We start from the raw sequence: 14091 nt of genomic DNA, 5'->3' as shown, positions 1-14091 counted from the left end.
ATATATATATAGAACGTAAATAACGGTACATAAGCTTTACCAGGAAATAAAGGGAAAGTCAATCGAGCTCGAAACATTTTTTTTTTTCCTATTTTATGTATGTCCTAATTGAGAAACTGCGGTGTAGAAAAATGTGAAGACGAGCACGAGAAAGAAGGTAAAATGACAAGAGAACTGATCTACTGTTTATAATAGTGTGGTCACGTGGTAATAGAACTGCACGTTAAAATGCATTAACGGGGTAAAAGGTTGCGTGATAATATTATTATAATACACTGTGTTAATGTACAGGGTGATTGTATTTATCTACAGGTGGGAACTGTATGAAAGGTGCACCAGCAAGAGCAAAAGTGAATGGAGCCAGAAGCTGATTTTTTTTTAATTTTTTTATGACATCCTAAGTAAAAAAACCTCCTGTGGTGTATGAGGAGTGTGCTGATGTTTTTTCTGGGTGTACAGTGTACACACGCCACGCTGCTGTCGGACAGACAGACAGACGGACGAGGGCGCGGTGTGTGAATAAGAGGACGCGCCGGAGGTGGGCATTAAACACAAGCAGCTGAGGAGAGAGAAAGAGAGAGTGTGTGTGTGTCCAGGTCGGAGTTGAGGGAGTTTACGGGTGAGTCGAGTTTGGATCCGAGGTGTAGATCAAGCGGCATGAAAACTAACCCAGATCTGATGCTCATTTCTTTTTTTTTTTTTTTTTAACACACAGAGACAAATGGACAGGGAGGTGAAGGAGAAAGAGTAGGGTGTGGGGGGGGCGACATGTCCGGAAGTCGAGCAGCGCGCGCAGCTTTGAGTGTGCTAGACGCTAGCTAGATTAGCCGTCAAATCAATTGACAAGCTGTCAGTATTCTTTTTATTCATTAATTTATTTGTTAACTAATAAAATAACAACGCTGCCATTTGCATTGCTTATTTCTTCCTTTTCTCTCGTGCCACTTTCCTTTCGATATGAAAAAAGTGTCCGATGTATGAAAATCGGACGTGATGAAGAATGTTAGCATGGACGCTAGCTAGCGTTCTTTGCCTCTATACGTGGAAATGGGTGCAAGTGTGAATGCACACGTTTCAAATGAACCCTGTAGTTAAAACTTTGCATAGCCGCTTGGTTTTATTAAACAAATCTATTATTGTTTTGTTGTTGGAAAAAACTGGAATTAAAAGCAAAATCCAGCTGTAGTGAGTGTGCTGGAAAACAACAAAAAAAATCAATAAGGCATTTAGAAGCACAAAAGGCTTCAGAACAGACTGGTACAGATTCACTACATCTATTCACTAGCACTGGTCACTGGTTGCCCCCCAACCTCAGCATGGGCATGTAAAGAGGATTTTTAACATTAGAATTAACTCAAAAGTGCAAAAGGAATAAATAAAAAAAAACAACCACATTTGCATCTCATGCTGTGAGAGAAAACTAATCAGAAAAGGAGTGATGAGGTGAAGGTCCTGATACCACAGCGGAGTCAATATTTGTTTTACAATAGAGTGTTTTATTTCTCTTACACCAAAGTAGTTTGTTGTCGGGTTCCAATTTTTCGTTTAGTAAAGAGCGACGCCGTACTATTCGTCCCTTTCTACCTACACCTTATTGCTAAAAGATATGTATCCTCTGGATCATGTTATAGCAGCTATAAACACACAATCCCAAATCAACCTCTTTTAGAGACAATGATAAGGATTAAAAAAAAGAAACCTAACTAACAAAAATGTTACAGAGAACCCAGAAAGGGTGAACTCTTCCATCCAGAAAGCATTACGCTACAGATTTACCTCGGAAATTTTCACAGCACGGACACTGGAGTCTCCGTACGTAACATTAACTAATAGAAGTCTTCTTCTTTTCCTAACAATTAGGTCAATTGACCGAAATAGAAACGATTGTTTCCGATCTAACCTGCTCTGTGGATGTTCAACAGCATTTAGCGAAAAAACAATACATGCTCTTGATAAATAAAAATTGTAATCAGTGAGAAAATGCTGTTGTATAAGTGGAATAAAACACGTCAGGTGGTGCGTCACAGCTCCTCCTACCATTCATCTGTTCTTGCAACAGCACCCTCATTAGATATTTTGTTACACTTTTTTACACTCCTACAAATCTTAGTCTTTTATTCATCCCTGTAACGGTTTAGCAAATTGTCGAATCAGCTGCATTAAAAGCAGCACTACGGTACTTAAATCTTGAACTTGTCTCCAATTTCCACATAAGTCCTGCATTAGACCATGATGTACATAAGAATAATGGGGTATATTTTGATCCTAGCGTTTGTCTAATAGAATAACTGTATTACTTACATATTGAGCCACAGAGCTGCCGGATTCTGATTAGTTGGAAAGTGTCGATTGGTTTTCTGTAGCGGTTGCGTATTTGCACCTCTCAGGGTCGTATTAACGCACATATCTACGTTAACGAATAACGTTATGGATGCTCAGCATTATCTTAAAAATTTGTTTTGTTTTGTTTTGTTGATGCGGGAATGTTTTCTGTTCAGTATCAGTGCATTTTTTAAAGTTCAAGGAAAGACTTTTTGTCTCATTAAATTTGTGAGAAAGGAAATGAAAAGGGTGGTGAAGGGAAGACTGTTTATATAAAAACGGGTAGAAAGTCCAATGTATTGTTTTTTTTTTTTAATGTGTCAGATATTGCAGTTGTGGTCAAATCCATGTGGTATGAGAGAAGCGAAAATGGACTGCCCTCTCACACCACCCTGCCATTGGTTATTTTCCTACAACTAACTGGAATCGTTTGTTTTTTTTTTTTTATCACGTGCCAAATCTAATCTTAGACCGATTCGGCACTTGTGGCTCGTAGCAGCTCTGGTACCAGTACTCTTAAAAGAGAAAAAGAGTGACTGGTCTTTTTACCCAGTAGGTAGCATGAACGCTCAAAAGCCATCCATCCCGCAAACATCCTTAACTGGCCGGGCACACTTTTAACAATACACTGAGAAAGGTATCATTAACGGATAACGTGATACTGTGTGATAGTACGATTCTATATCAGATTTTAGGATGAAAATCTTCTATCGATTCATTTTTGTATTTTATTTTTTATTGATAGCAACATTCTGCATAGTTTACATCATCAGCATGATCCTGAAATGAGCTTGTAGTCTCCTGGTGGCTGTCCAAGGGGTTTTGAATGATCCTATGCTGTCCTCCTTCTTAATGCACTTTAATTAACTGTCTATGCAGGGTTTATAAGCTGAGATTTGTATATATTTTTTATGAGTATGAATTGTTCTCGTTAGGATTGTTGCTCAGCGAGAAACCCATTTTAGGATGTTTTTACATTTGGACCGAGTCTATAGCCAGGATTCACACTTTATGGCCAAAAGAATTTGAAGAATGTCTCATAGACATATGTCAAATGTGCGTATTTTTGATCTGATTCCAGATTTAGTTGTACTTGTTCATAATAATCTTCACTTTTTACTGGGAGGGTTTTAGTAGATTTGTGAAGATGCAGTGTGGCTGTATGGTGTAGTGTTCATTTTGAAAAAAGCGCATTAATGAGGTGTTGTGATGTTGAGGAGGCCTTGTGTGTACTTGGAGTTCCAGTTCATCAATGAAGTGGTGATGAACAGTGCTTTTAAATGCATTACAGAGCTTGAGTACTGTGGAAGTCTGGTTTTATTTTTTTAATAAGGCATTTTTTTTGTTTTATTAAAGCAAACCTTTCCCTGTCACCAGGAAACCTGAAACAAAAACAAACATCATGAGTTTAAAGATTTTACTTAAAGCTTTACTTAAGAGTTTCTACATTTAATGCAGCTCATCCAGTTTAATATGAAATGAGTCCCAGGACCAAAGATCGGTTCTTTGGGCCCCGTCTGGCTTAAAAAAATAGGCTTGTTATATTATCTCACGTGCTGTATTTTTGATTTTTTTTTTTTCGGTGGGGCAGATGCGGAACACCGAAAAAGAAATCAAAAATACAAATTATTATATAAAAAATATATATAATGTGCATGCATTTGGAAGAATGTGCAAGGCAGAAAACACACACACAAAAAAAAAGTTTAAAAAAAATCTAATTTAAAATCTAAATTTTTTTTTTACCGGAATAAAATCACTACTCTTTGTAGTGTAAAAGGAAAAAAATCAAAATCACACCACGTCCGATTATTGAAAAATAGTTCACTTATAGCACCTCCCAACGGCTGGATGGAGTATTGCATCGAAAGTGCACCGCAGTCAGAAGCCTTATTGATCTTTATTAATTTAATTTTTAAATACTTTTCCTTTAAACAGGAAAAAACAGTACAAATGTATTTAATATATAGACATGTATCCCCTCGACGCTTTTAAAGAACACTTGCTAGGTTCTCGAATAAAAATTGTTTATAACGATAACGAAAATCACAGACACTCCTAGTCACGTGGGGGTGTCGCTAAGGGGTGACGTCACCGCCGAGCTCAGCGCGAGACCCGCCTTAGAAACAAGCCAAAACTCCCCCCCCCCCGATCCTGCCGTCTGTTATTATTATTATTGTTATAGCTGTTCTTTTATTATCAGTAGTATTAATATTAGTAGTATTTTTCCGAGAGCGGTTCCAGATTTCTTTTTTCCCAGACCCAAATGCCAGGTCCCACTCAAGCACTGTCCCCGAACGGAGAGAATAATAACGACATCATTGAGGACAATGGAACCAACATCATCCCTTACAGAAAGAACACAGTGCGAGGAGAACGGGCGTACAGGTAAAATAAGCAAACAAACAAACGAGAAAAAAAACCCAAAAAACGCGTAAATCTGATGATTAAAAACACAACCCTTAAGTGAGGCTTTAATGTAATGCAGAGAAACGCAATGCGCGGTACTGTTACATGATCGCTTCCTCTCAATACGTAACTGTGTGTATGGAAATTGCTAGAAATCTTCCCAAATTGGACATTTTGAGCCACTGGACACCGTTATATTTTTTGTGTGAAAAAATTATGAAATGCCAGAAATGTCATGCACCATCCTAGCGGTTTGCAAACGTTACACGAAGAGGCCTGTGTGTGTGTGTGTGTGTAAAAAGACACTACTAATATATGCATATATAATGTATATCAATTCAGCATGTTGACCTTACGCAGATTTCACTTCCTTGCATATAAGATTAAGAAAAGATGAACGGATTCCATATTATAGATCCTTTTCCATTTTGTTCAATTTCCCACCTGTATTCTGAGACGGTCCGCTTCCCGAGATATGATTGAACGTGGCGATTTCGCTTCCTCTGTTTTGATTGGCTGTTGCGTAGCCGTGCGGATTTCTAGCCAATCCCGGGTTAGTGGGCGGGGTTTGTTGAATACAGGTAGGAGTATCGCTCCCCCCCATCCTTTATGCTAATCTTAGATTAGGGACTGATTTAGCGGCTCTAATCATCTCAGCGCCGGTTAATGAGCAACTTTTTAATCGAGTTAACACCTTAAGCAAGAACTTTGAAGCTTCTTAAACAAGACATCACTAGGTTTCTTCAGATATCAACCCAAACAAACAGATTTATTGCACCTATCAGCAACATAATAAATATATTTCCCAGACATAGTTGATTTCTGATGGTTAAACTTTATATGATATTGTCTATATCACATGTTTCCATCCATATAATCACCATCTCCATTTTTCCTGCAGCCTTTTGTATGGGATAAAAAACAGGGTCACCGTGGTGAACACACATTTCTAATATAGACAGTTGTTATACACACCGGCCTTCTGTCTGCAATGTTTTTCACAACAGAAATGGTTTTGTGTATTAGAGACTACAACGCTGTCTTCTACACTCACTTTTTTATTTCTTTATTTTATTATTTTTTTTTTTTGGGATCGCGTGACGCGTGGATGCAGAACACAGTTGATATGTCTATATTAGGCATGTCCAAATGTTTACAAAATCAATGCAGCATTGTATTTGTATTATTACATTATTACATGTTTTGCAAGGGAATCCTAATATATAGTGTTTTTTTGTGCCTCAGACAGTCTTGTTCTTTTTTACAGATGTATTTATTGATTTTTATTTGTTTTGTTTTTTTTTGTTTTTTTGATACATGCTTTTTTTGAGGGGATTTATTTTAGTATTTTTGAAGGAGTTTTCATTGTTCGAGCTTTATTACAGGAAAGTAACCGTTTTTTTTTAGCTGTAACTTTTAAGGTTTTAAGGTGTAAAGGTTTTAACAGAATGACAAGTTTGAGGGGTTTTTTTTAGAACTTCCCAAGAGAGGGAAAAAGGGAAGAGAAAGAGAAAGATAAGTGGCAGCTTGGCTGTGATGGGAAACCTCCAAAATTAATGATCATTCACCACCATCAAACCACCACTGCTATAATGCGAGAGAAAACAGGATCTAACGAACAAAATGTACATTCCAAACATGGCTTTCATATTATAACTTGTTAAATGTAGGTTTCAGTTACATTTTTAAAAAAAGGGGAAGAAAGTACTGTATTTTTCGGACTATAAGCCGCTACTTTTTTCCCACGTTTTGAACCCCGCGGCTTAAACAACGAAGCGGCCTATTTATGGATTTTTCCTGGGTTTTTCCCGGTTTCACAAACTTCAAGCTAAAAAACTGAGCGACATAACATTAGACCAATGAAATTTCCGAACGGAAACGAAAAAACGCACTGCACCTGTGTTCTGAGCTGCACGGCATCGCGAGAAAAAACGTATTTTTTAAATGCATGACGATGCCAAAAGATAAACGCCTGAGAGAAATACAGTAGTTATGAAAGGAAGGAGGAAGACAGTGAACAATGACTTTCTTGGTCAGCTACTGTTTAGATACAAGCCGTTGTAACGCGTTGAGTCTGGGTGAAAGGAGAGCTCGCTAACTCCAGTTGCAACAGAAATCATAGCACAGACAGGTTTCCAAAACTCGTGCTTTTTTATTTTTCTTGGCAACGGCGTTACGTGTTAGTCAAAGAAACTTAGAAATGAGCATCAAAAAATAATAAGGACATATTCCTCGGTCTTGCACACATGCAGTATTAGCGGAAAAATGCAGTGACATGCTATTCTCAAAATACTGCTATGCTCCTAAAGGAAGCGCAACATATTTCACCCGTTACACAGTGTGTAACGTGTCTGTTGTTAAAGCCTGTGTAAAGTACATTAGTGTAGAAGCCTGCGGCTTATAGACAGGTGTGCCTTATTTATGTTCAAAATAAAAATATTTGTAAAATTTAGTGGCTTATATATGGGTGCGCTTTATAGTCCGGAAATTACGGTACTTTCAGTAGAAGTGCACTTTTTCACCTTGACAGGTTTACATTTGTCGAGAAGATGTCTGAAGCCAAGCCACTGAGTAGATGATGATGTTTGTCGTTCACAGCTGGGGCATGGCGGTCAACGTGTATTCTACCTCAATCACCCAGGAGACTATGAGCAGGCATGACATCACGGCCTGGGTCAACGACCTGCTAAGTCTAAACTACACGAAAGTGGAGCAGCTGTCTTCAGGTAAACTCTTGTGTTACTCTGGCAGAGTGTCATAGACTCCAGTGTGCTGCGCAGTGTTGTTTTCCTGGAAAGTAGCTGTTCAGGGTTAAAACGAGTCTCTAACAATATGATAATAACATGGAATAAGCGGTTATAAGCTGGAACAAGTGTTACTTTGGTGCACAACACTTTTGTGGTGTTTTTTCCTCACAGTGTGATTCGTCTTTCATTTTTCCCAGTGTGTGTGTGTGTGTGTGTGTGTGTGTGTGTGTGTGTGTGTGATAGGCAGGAGAGATTTATCTATGTATTAAATATTTATGGAGTATTAGACCGTTCCAAAAGTCTCCAGGACCCACGATTTTTTTTTTCTTTTTTTTTTTTTTTTTACAGTTACATGTACAGACATGTACTAACTTGTTTTGCAACATTTCACAACTATCAACGAATAATAATAAACATGACAGATGATTAAATTAGATTAGCAAAATGCACATTGCATGGAATGCTTTTTTTTTTTCTTATCTCAATCCCATCCTTTAACTATCTCATTCCTATGACTCTATCTTGCTTTTATGCAGTTTTATGACCCCCAACCTAATAGTTTTTATGCTTTATTTATCTCGTTCCTTCTCCGTAAATCCCACATTCTCGTACGTTAATTATCTTGTTCACTTGCCCCATCAGCCGTTGATTATTTCTTTTTCTTATTTCACACTGTGATATTTTGCCACACCTCTATCATATTCTTGTGCTAAACCTTTTCCCGTTTCAGGTGCTGCTTACTGTCAGTTTATGGATATGCTATTCCCTGGCTGCATCAGTCTTAAGAAGGTCAAGTTCCAGGCCAAGCTGGAGCACGAGTACATTCACAACTTCAAACTTCTTCAAGCCTCCTTCAAGCGGATGAACGTGGACAAGGTGAGGGAACCGGAAAGTCAACAGACAGAAAACGAATAAAAAATATCGGAATACAGGAAGGAATATTAAGTGAAACTGTCTGACTTGCAGATAATTCCAGTAGAGAAGCTAGTCAAGGGTCGATTTCAGGATAACCTGGATTTCATCCAATGGTTCAAAAAGTTCTTCGACGCCAACTATGATGGTAAGGAGTACGATCCTGTCCAGGCACGTCAGGGGCAGGACGCCATTCCTCCTCCAGACCCCGGGGAGCAGATCTTCAACCTGCCTAAGAAGTCACCCCATGCAGCCAGCTCTCCCACAGCAGGTTAGTCTTCACTCCTGGCTCACTTCTTAACATTTAATGGTTAATTAACCAACTAACTGGTTTAAACAGGGCCTGATGTGCTACCAAATTAGTCTCCACTAAATCAAACCCTGACTGCTTTCATTGACTTACTGCATGGAATAATTCATGAGTGAAGACTAACAGTGCCATTTGCTAACTTTTATACCAACCATGTGACCCAGGGGCAGCTAGGTCAGCGACTGCAACCCCCAAATCGTCCACGTCAACCTCGCGACCCTCTTCTGCCAAAAAGGGCCCTGTAACGACAGCAGCCATCCCGGCCAAGGGCGAGAAGGAGCTGGAGGCTCAAGTAGCGCAGCTTAACGAACAGGTTTACAACAGCTTCCCTGTTTACTTATCGTTATTTCATATTTAATCAACGGTTTGCCTGAATTCACTCACTAATGATCTGTCTGTAAGGAGGAAAATACTGTGGGGTATGTGGTTATAGGAACTGAATCAACGACACAAAGTATTATATTCCAGTAACCGCATATTCGGACATGTTTTATTCCTTTTATACCACAGCGGTTTGCATGAACAACTTTTAATTTGCGAAGGCTAACATCATGTTTATCCATTCATGGTTTAATTCCATTTTAAATCACTGTAATTGGCATAGTATTGGTATTTAATCATCAATGACTGTGGTGTGATGCAGCCCAACCAATAGATACTGTTGATTTTTTTTTTCCATTAACGACATGCTATAAAACGTTTTATTGTTTTGCATTCAATTGTATTAACAAACACATGTTTTTTTTATACATTTAGAGCTACATTTAATGTTGTGGAACTTCCATGAAACAAGTTGCTTCCTGTTATTACTGATTCTTACACAAAGCATGAATCAAAACCTCTGTCTTGGGAATATGGAGACTCCTTTTCCACACAAACTTGTAAAATACAATCTTAAAAAAAATTAATCTTTTGAATTCCGACCAATCAGAATCACATAGTGGTGTGCTATAAATAATATGAATTATGTACACTGATTTTAGTGTGGGCGTGGTCTTGGAGAGTTTCTGTAACTCCGCTCTTGTTTCCGCTGTAGATGAACACGTTAAAGCTGGCCCTTGAGGGTGCGGAGAAGGAGCGGGACTACTACTTCGGGAAGCTGCGGGAAGTGGAGCTGCTGTGCCAGGATCAGGGCCAGGATAACGGACCCTTTGTGGAAAGAATTATGGAAATACTCTACTCCACAGATGAACAGGTTTGTTCTTTTTCTCTTTTACATGTACATTAGGATTTAACAGGGGAAAGTTTCTTGTGTTCAGAGTTTGATACATTTGATGACGTATGGATCAGTATAACCTTAAAATGAAGGGTTGCCAGAATTCACCTGAGTTGAAGATTAAAAAAACTTTTTTTTTTTTTATCCCTGCTAAAAGAAATCAGAGATACAAAATTAGGACTGAAGAGGGAAACTGTGTTTCTTTTTTTGCTGTCCAATGTACTATGATAAAGCACTAAAGGAAAAATCTGTTACGATGATGCACTTGGAGTATTGAACAATTTTTTTTATTATTGATATTTTACATAGTATACATTGTTATGCACACTTATGACCTATTCTATACTATTACATCATTATTATATCACTCAGGTTAATATACACATATATGCAGCAAAAACAAGCATAAGAAAGGACAGAGAGAGAGGAAAAGAAATGACAACAGCAAAAATTTGGATCCATTTACTCTATGTATGTCAACACTGGCTGCCAAATAGAAAATCTTCTCTAGTGTAAGATGATTCATAAGATCCCTGATCCAGTGACTAAAAGTAGGTGGAGATTTGTCCTTCTATTTATGCTATATAAGACGCCTTGATATCAAGGTTGAAAAAGTAATCATATTTTTTTTTATTATTACCTAAACAGTGTTCTGTAGTTAAGCAGGCTATGGCAAGAATAAGAGAAGGGTTAATAAACACAAGACTTCTGGAAGAAAATGAAATATTAAATGCCAGAAATGAACAGGAACCTATCACACAAGGGATCAATATTTAATGAACATTTTTGATAACTTTGCATTTGTCCAGTGTAGAATGAACCTCTTCCATTCAAACCTCTCCACCACCATGAGCAAGACCAAAGAGCTGTCAAAGGACGTCAGGAAACAAAATAGAATGGGCTACAAGACCATCAGCAAGAAGCTTGGAAAGAGAAAGAGACCACTGTTGGTGCGATCATTCGAAAATGAAAGAAATACAAGATAAGTCAATCGCCCACTCGCTCTGAAGCTCCCTGCAAATGATGATTCTGAGAAAGGTGAGGGATCAGTCCGGAATTACACGGGAGGAGCTTGTTAATGATCTCAAAAGAGCTGGGACCACAGTCACCAAGAAAACCATTGGTAACACACCATTGTCTCTTTGCCCAAGAACACTGAAGATGGGTGGTGGACGGGTCTTACAGCATGTCACTGACCAAAAACATACGGCCAAGACAACAATCTGATGGTCTTGTAGCCCATTCCAGCTTTGTGCAGGTCTACAATCTTGTCCCTGACGTCATTTGACAGCTCTTTGGTCTTTCCCATGGTGGTGAAGAGGTTTGAATGAAAGAGGTTGATTCTGTGACTGGTGTCTTTTATACACATAATGAGTTGATATTAGGAGTTCTTTCTTAAAGGTACATGAATAATCTGAGTGTGTGGGAGTCAGAATTCTTACTAAATACATATTAATTAATTCTAGACTGTTCATTTCTTTGTAAGGGGGTAAACTCACAAAATCAGCAGGGATCAAATAATAATTTCCCCACTGTATAGAATATCTGTAATCTTGAATATCAATTTAACAAAATGAACAAATACTTTCCACAGTTATATTATAAATCTCATTATAAAATTGCACTTTTTCTGGAAAGAAAATGCGCCCTCGTCTAATTATTTAGTCGTGTTTCTCTCCATCAATGAGTTCCGAATACCAACGTGTACTATTTTCAGGATTAAATCCTCACAGTGCGTCTCAACTCTAACAGCTAACTACAGAGTTTTGAGAAAATAAAAAGTACAGATGTGGGTAACGTATGTATTGTGTATTTATTTGTTCAGGAGACTGAAGGAGAAGGAGAACATGAGGCTCTGGCACAGGAAGCGGAAGTCCCCGACGACACACAGGATGAATATTGAACATCACACACACACACACACACACACACACACACACACACAGACACACACACACACACACCTTTGCCGTTTGTGAGTTTTGACTTTTATTTTCTGTTAAGATGGCACAAGAGAAAATGTCCAGAAGTCCAGACATTTTGTGAAATGCATAATTAAATCTCGTTCCTGTACATGCCTCAGTATAAAAAAAAGAGAGAAAAACAACAACAAAAAAACAACCCTTTATACTTTTACCACAAAGTTGTTTTCCTGCTCTCCACAGCACTATTGGTTTGATTTTAATAGGAATATTATGAAGGTTAAACATTTTTATTTGATTTTTTTATTTTTTTTTTTAAATATACCACATGTGCTTACTGTTGTTTATGATCAGTCTTTTGGCAAACATTACTGGCTTTTTTGACTTTTTAAAAGTAGCAGCATAAAATAAATAAAACAACGAATATAAAGTGGAAAAATCCCTTGATTGTAAGGAGCTAATCGTTCTTTTTTTGCTAGCAATGCCTGATCACACCACCCAAATGCTAAGCTAAATCTGATTCATTAAAAAAAATAAAAATAAAAAAACACCTCAGCGACCTCCTTACAAAACCCTATGTTAGTATTAGACATTCTGTTAGTGAGTAATCAGCAGCCAGTTGCACCAGTTGAAGGCCACTTAGTTTAGCAGAAATATTCACTACGTTTAAAGTTTACACACTAAAAAAAAAGATTACGGTTTCTCCTATTAGCATAATGTGTAACACAGTTCTAAGTGTGAACCTAAAACTCAGATTGTTTTAGTTTTCAGTGATTCGCTCGAGGAAATGTTTTTTCCCCTCGACGATCGTAACGTCGCATAGGAACATAACCCTACGTTCACACTAGCAAAGCGACAGGAGATTGTTTCGAATGTACATAGTGACATCACAATTTTTTTTCGAATCAGACTTTCTCAATTTGAGTATTTCAATTTAGATGTCACAAAAATGGCAACAATTTTTGATTGTTAATTAATTGATAGTTGTTGGGGTTTTTTTGTTTTTGTTTTTGTTTTTTAGACCAATCCAATCACCTGAGCGGTCCTATGTTTAGTTAGTTCTCCTATAATTTTCACTTTGAAACACATCGGTCATTGTGATTTCATTATTAAATTTTTATTTTCAGGGAACGTCGTCGCCTCTAAGGTGAGCGTAGGTAGCCAAAAGGGTTTTGCTATCAGTGCTAATCAATTTTTAAAGTTAACCACAGAACGTAAATACAGTAAACATATTTACAGGTAAAACTGTTGGGCTGAACAGTTACCATTAGAATTGAATACACAAAACAAAAATTGGCAGCTAGTCAATGCTTACATGCGACAAACTACAAGCTAAACTAGAGACTTATCGCCATCTAGTGTTGGTGCAACCGGCTGTAGGAGTACGATTTGCAATATTTATAATCCTCCTCCCTCAATGTATTGATGGTTTGTATTTTGACCTCTATACTTTTGCGTCTAGATATCTGAATCGATGCGAATGCTTTTATACACCATGAGCAGCTTTGTGTCTCAGTTCGTTCTTGTTATTTGATAGACTCTAGTGTATTTGTTTTACAGTATCTTTGTGACATTTTATTTTGTCATTTTTATTTAGAAGCCTGCCACCTTCTGAGGAGAAAGAAAATTAGTAAAAGAAACGTGTATCGAAGATATTTTAATATAATTTTAAATAAGTCCAGGTTTTAGCAGGAGGACGTAACGGTAAATCTCGGTCAGAAACGCAGTGTTCCAGTGCATCGTATACTGTTTCATGATGATGTTGCATTTATTTCCACTACCGAACTCCACAACTCATTTATTATTGTGTACAATGAAGAGGAATGTAATGTACTGTAATAACTATAAATAGAAAATGCTCTTTTTTGTTTGTTTGTTTATTCTCTCTCTCTCTCTCTCTCTCTCTCTCTCTCTCTCTCTCTCTCTCTCTCTCTCTCTCTCTCCCTCATTATGCATTCCCCAAACAAACTGTGCTGCATGTTTTCATTTTTATTTGTGAATAACTTGACCTGCTTTTTACATATTTAATATAAAACAAAAAAAGTTACATGTTTTTTTTTCCTTGTTTGTTTGTTTTTGTATGTTTAACCTGCTTTTTTAAATCTCCAGAGAGATTTAAATTTGCCGTAATAAAAAAATCTGTCACTTTCAAAAGTAAATGTTTGTGTGGAATTTATTCATAAAACTATTTAAACTTTTAATGATTTATTAATATGATTCATTTGTAGATCATTACAGCGTATTTTTATAAAA

The 14091-nt window shown here is 37.4% G+C and overlaps 1 protein-coding gene across 2 annotated transcripts; it reads left to right on the top strand.

The window, feature by feature from the left end:
- Window positions 1–411: 411 nt before the first annotated feature.
- Window positions 412–13992, top strand: mapre2 (microtubule-associated protein, RP/EB family, member 2). 2 transcript variants are annotated; one of them, XM_083529329.1, is made up of 7 exons: window positions 412–619; window positions 7330–7457; window positions 8209–8354; window positions 8445–8661; window positions 8865–9013; window positions 9737–9895; window positions 11742–13992. In XM_083529329.1, exons 2-7 carry the CDS (start codon window positions 7337–7339, stop codon window positions 11817–11819), a joined length of 870 nt encoding a protein of 289 aa, XP_083385455.1. In that variant the 5' UTR covers window positions 412–619; window positions 7330–7336; the 3' UTR covers window positions 11820–13992. The 2 variants fall into 2 exon arrangements, with proteins under 2 accessions (XP_083385455.1, XP_083385454.1); XM_083529328.1 differs by lacking the exon at window positions 412–619 and adding an exon at window positions 4386–4710.
- Window positions 13993–14091: the final 99 nt, after the last annotated feature.

Source organism: Silurus aristotelis, assembly GCF_946808225.1.
Source record: "Silurus aristotelis genome assembly, chromosome: 1".
NCBI classification, from domain to species: Eukaryota; Metazoa; Chordata; class Actinopteri; order Siluriformes; family Siluridae; genus Silurus; species Silurus aristotelis.
Note: the sequence above shows the minus strand (reverse complement) of the source record. Positions and strands in the feature narration are given on the sequence as shown.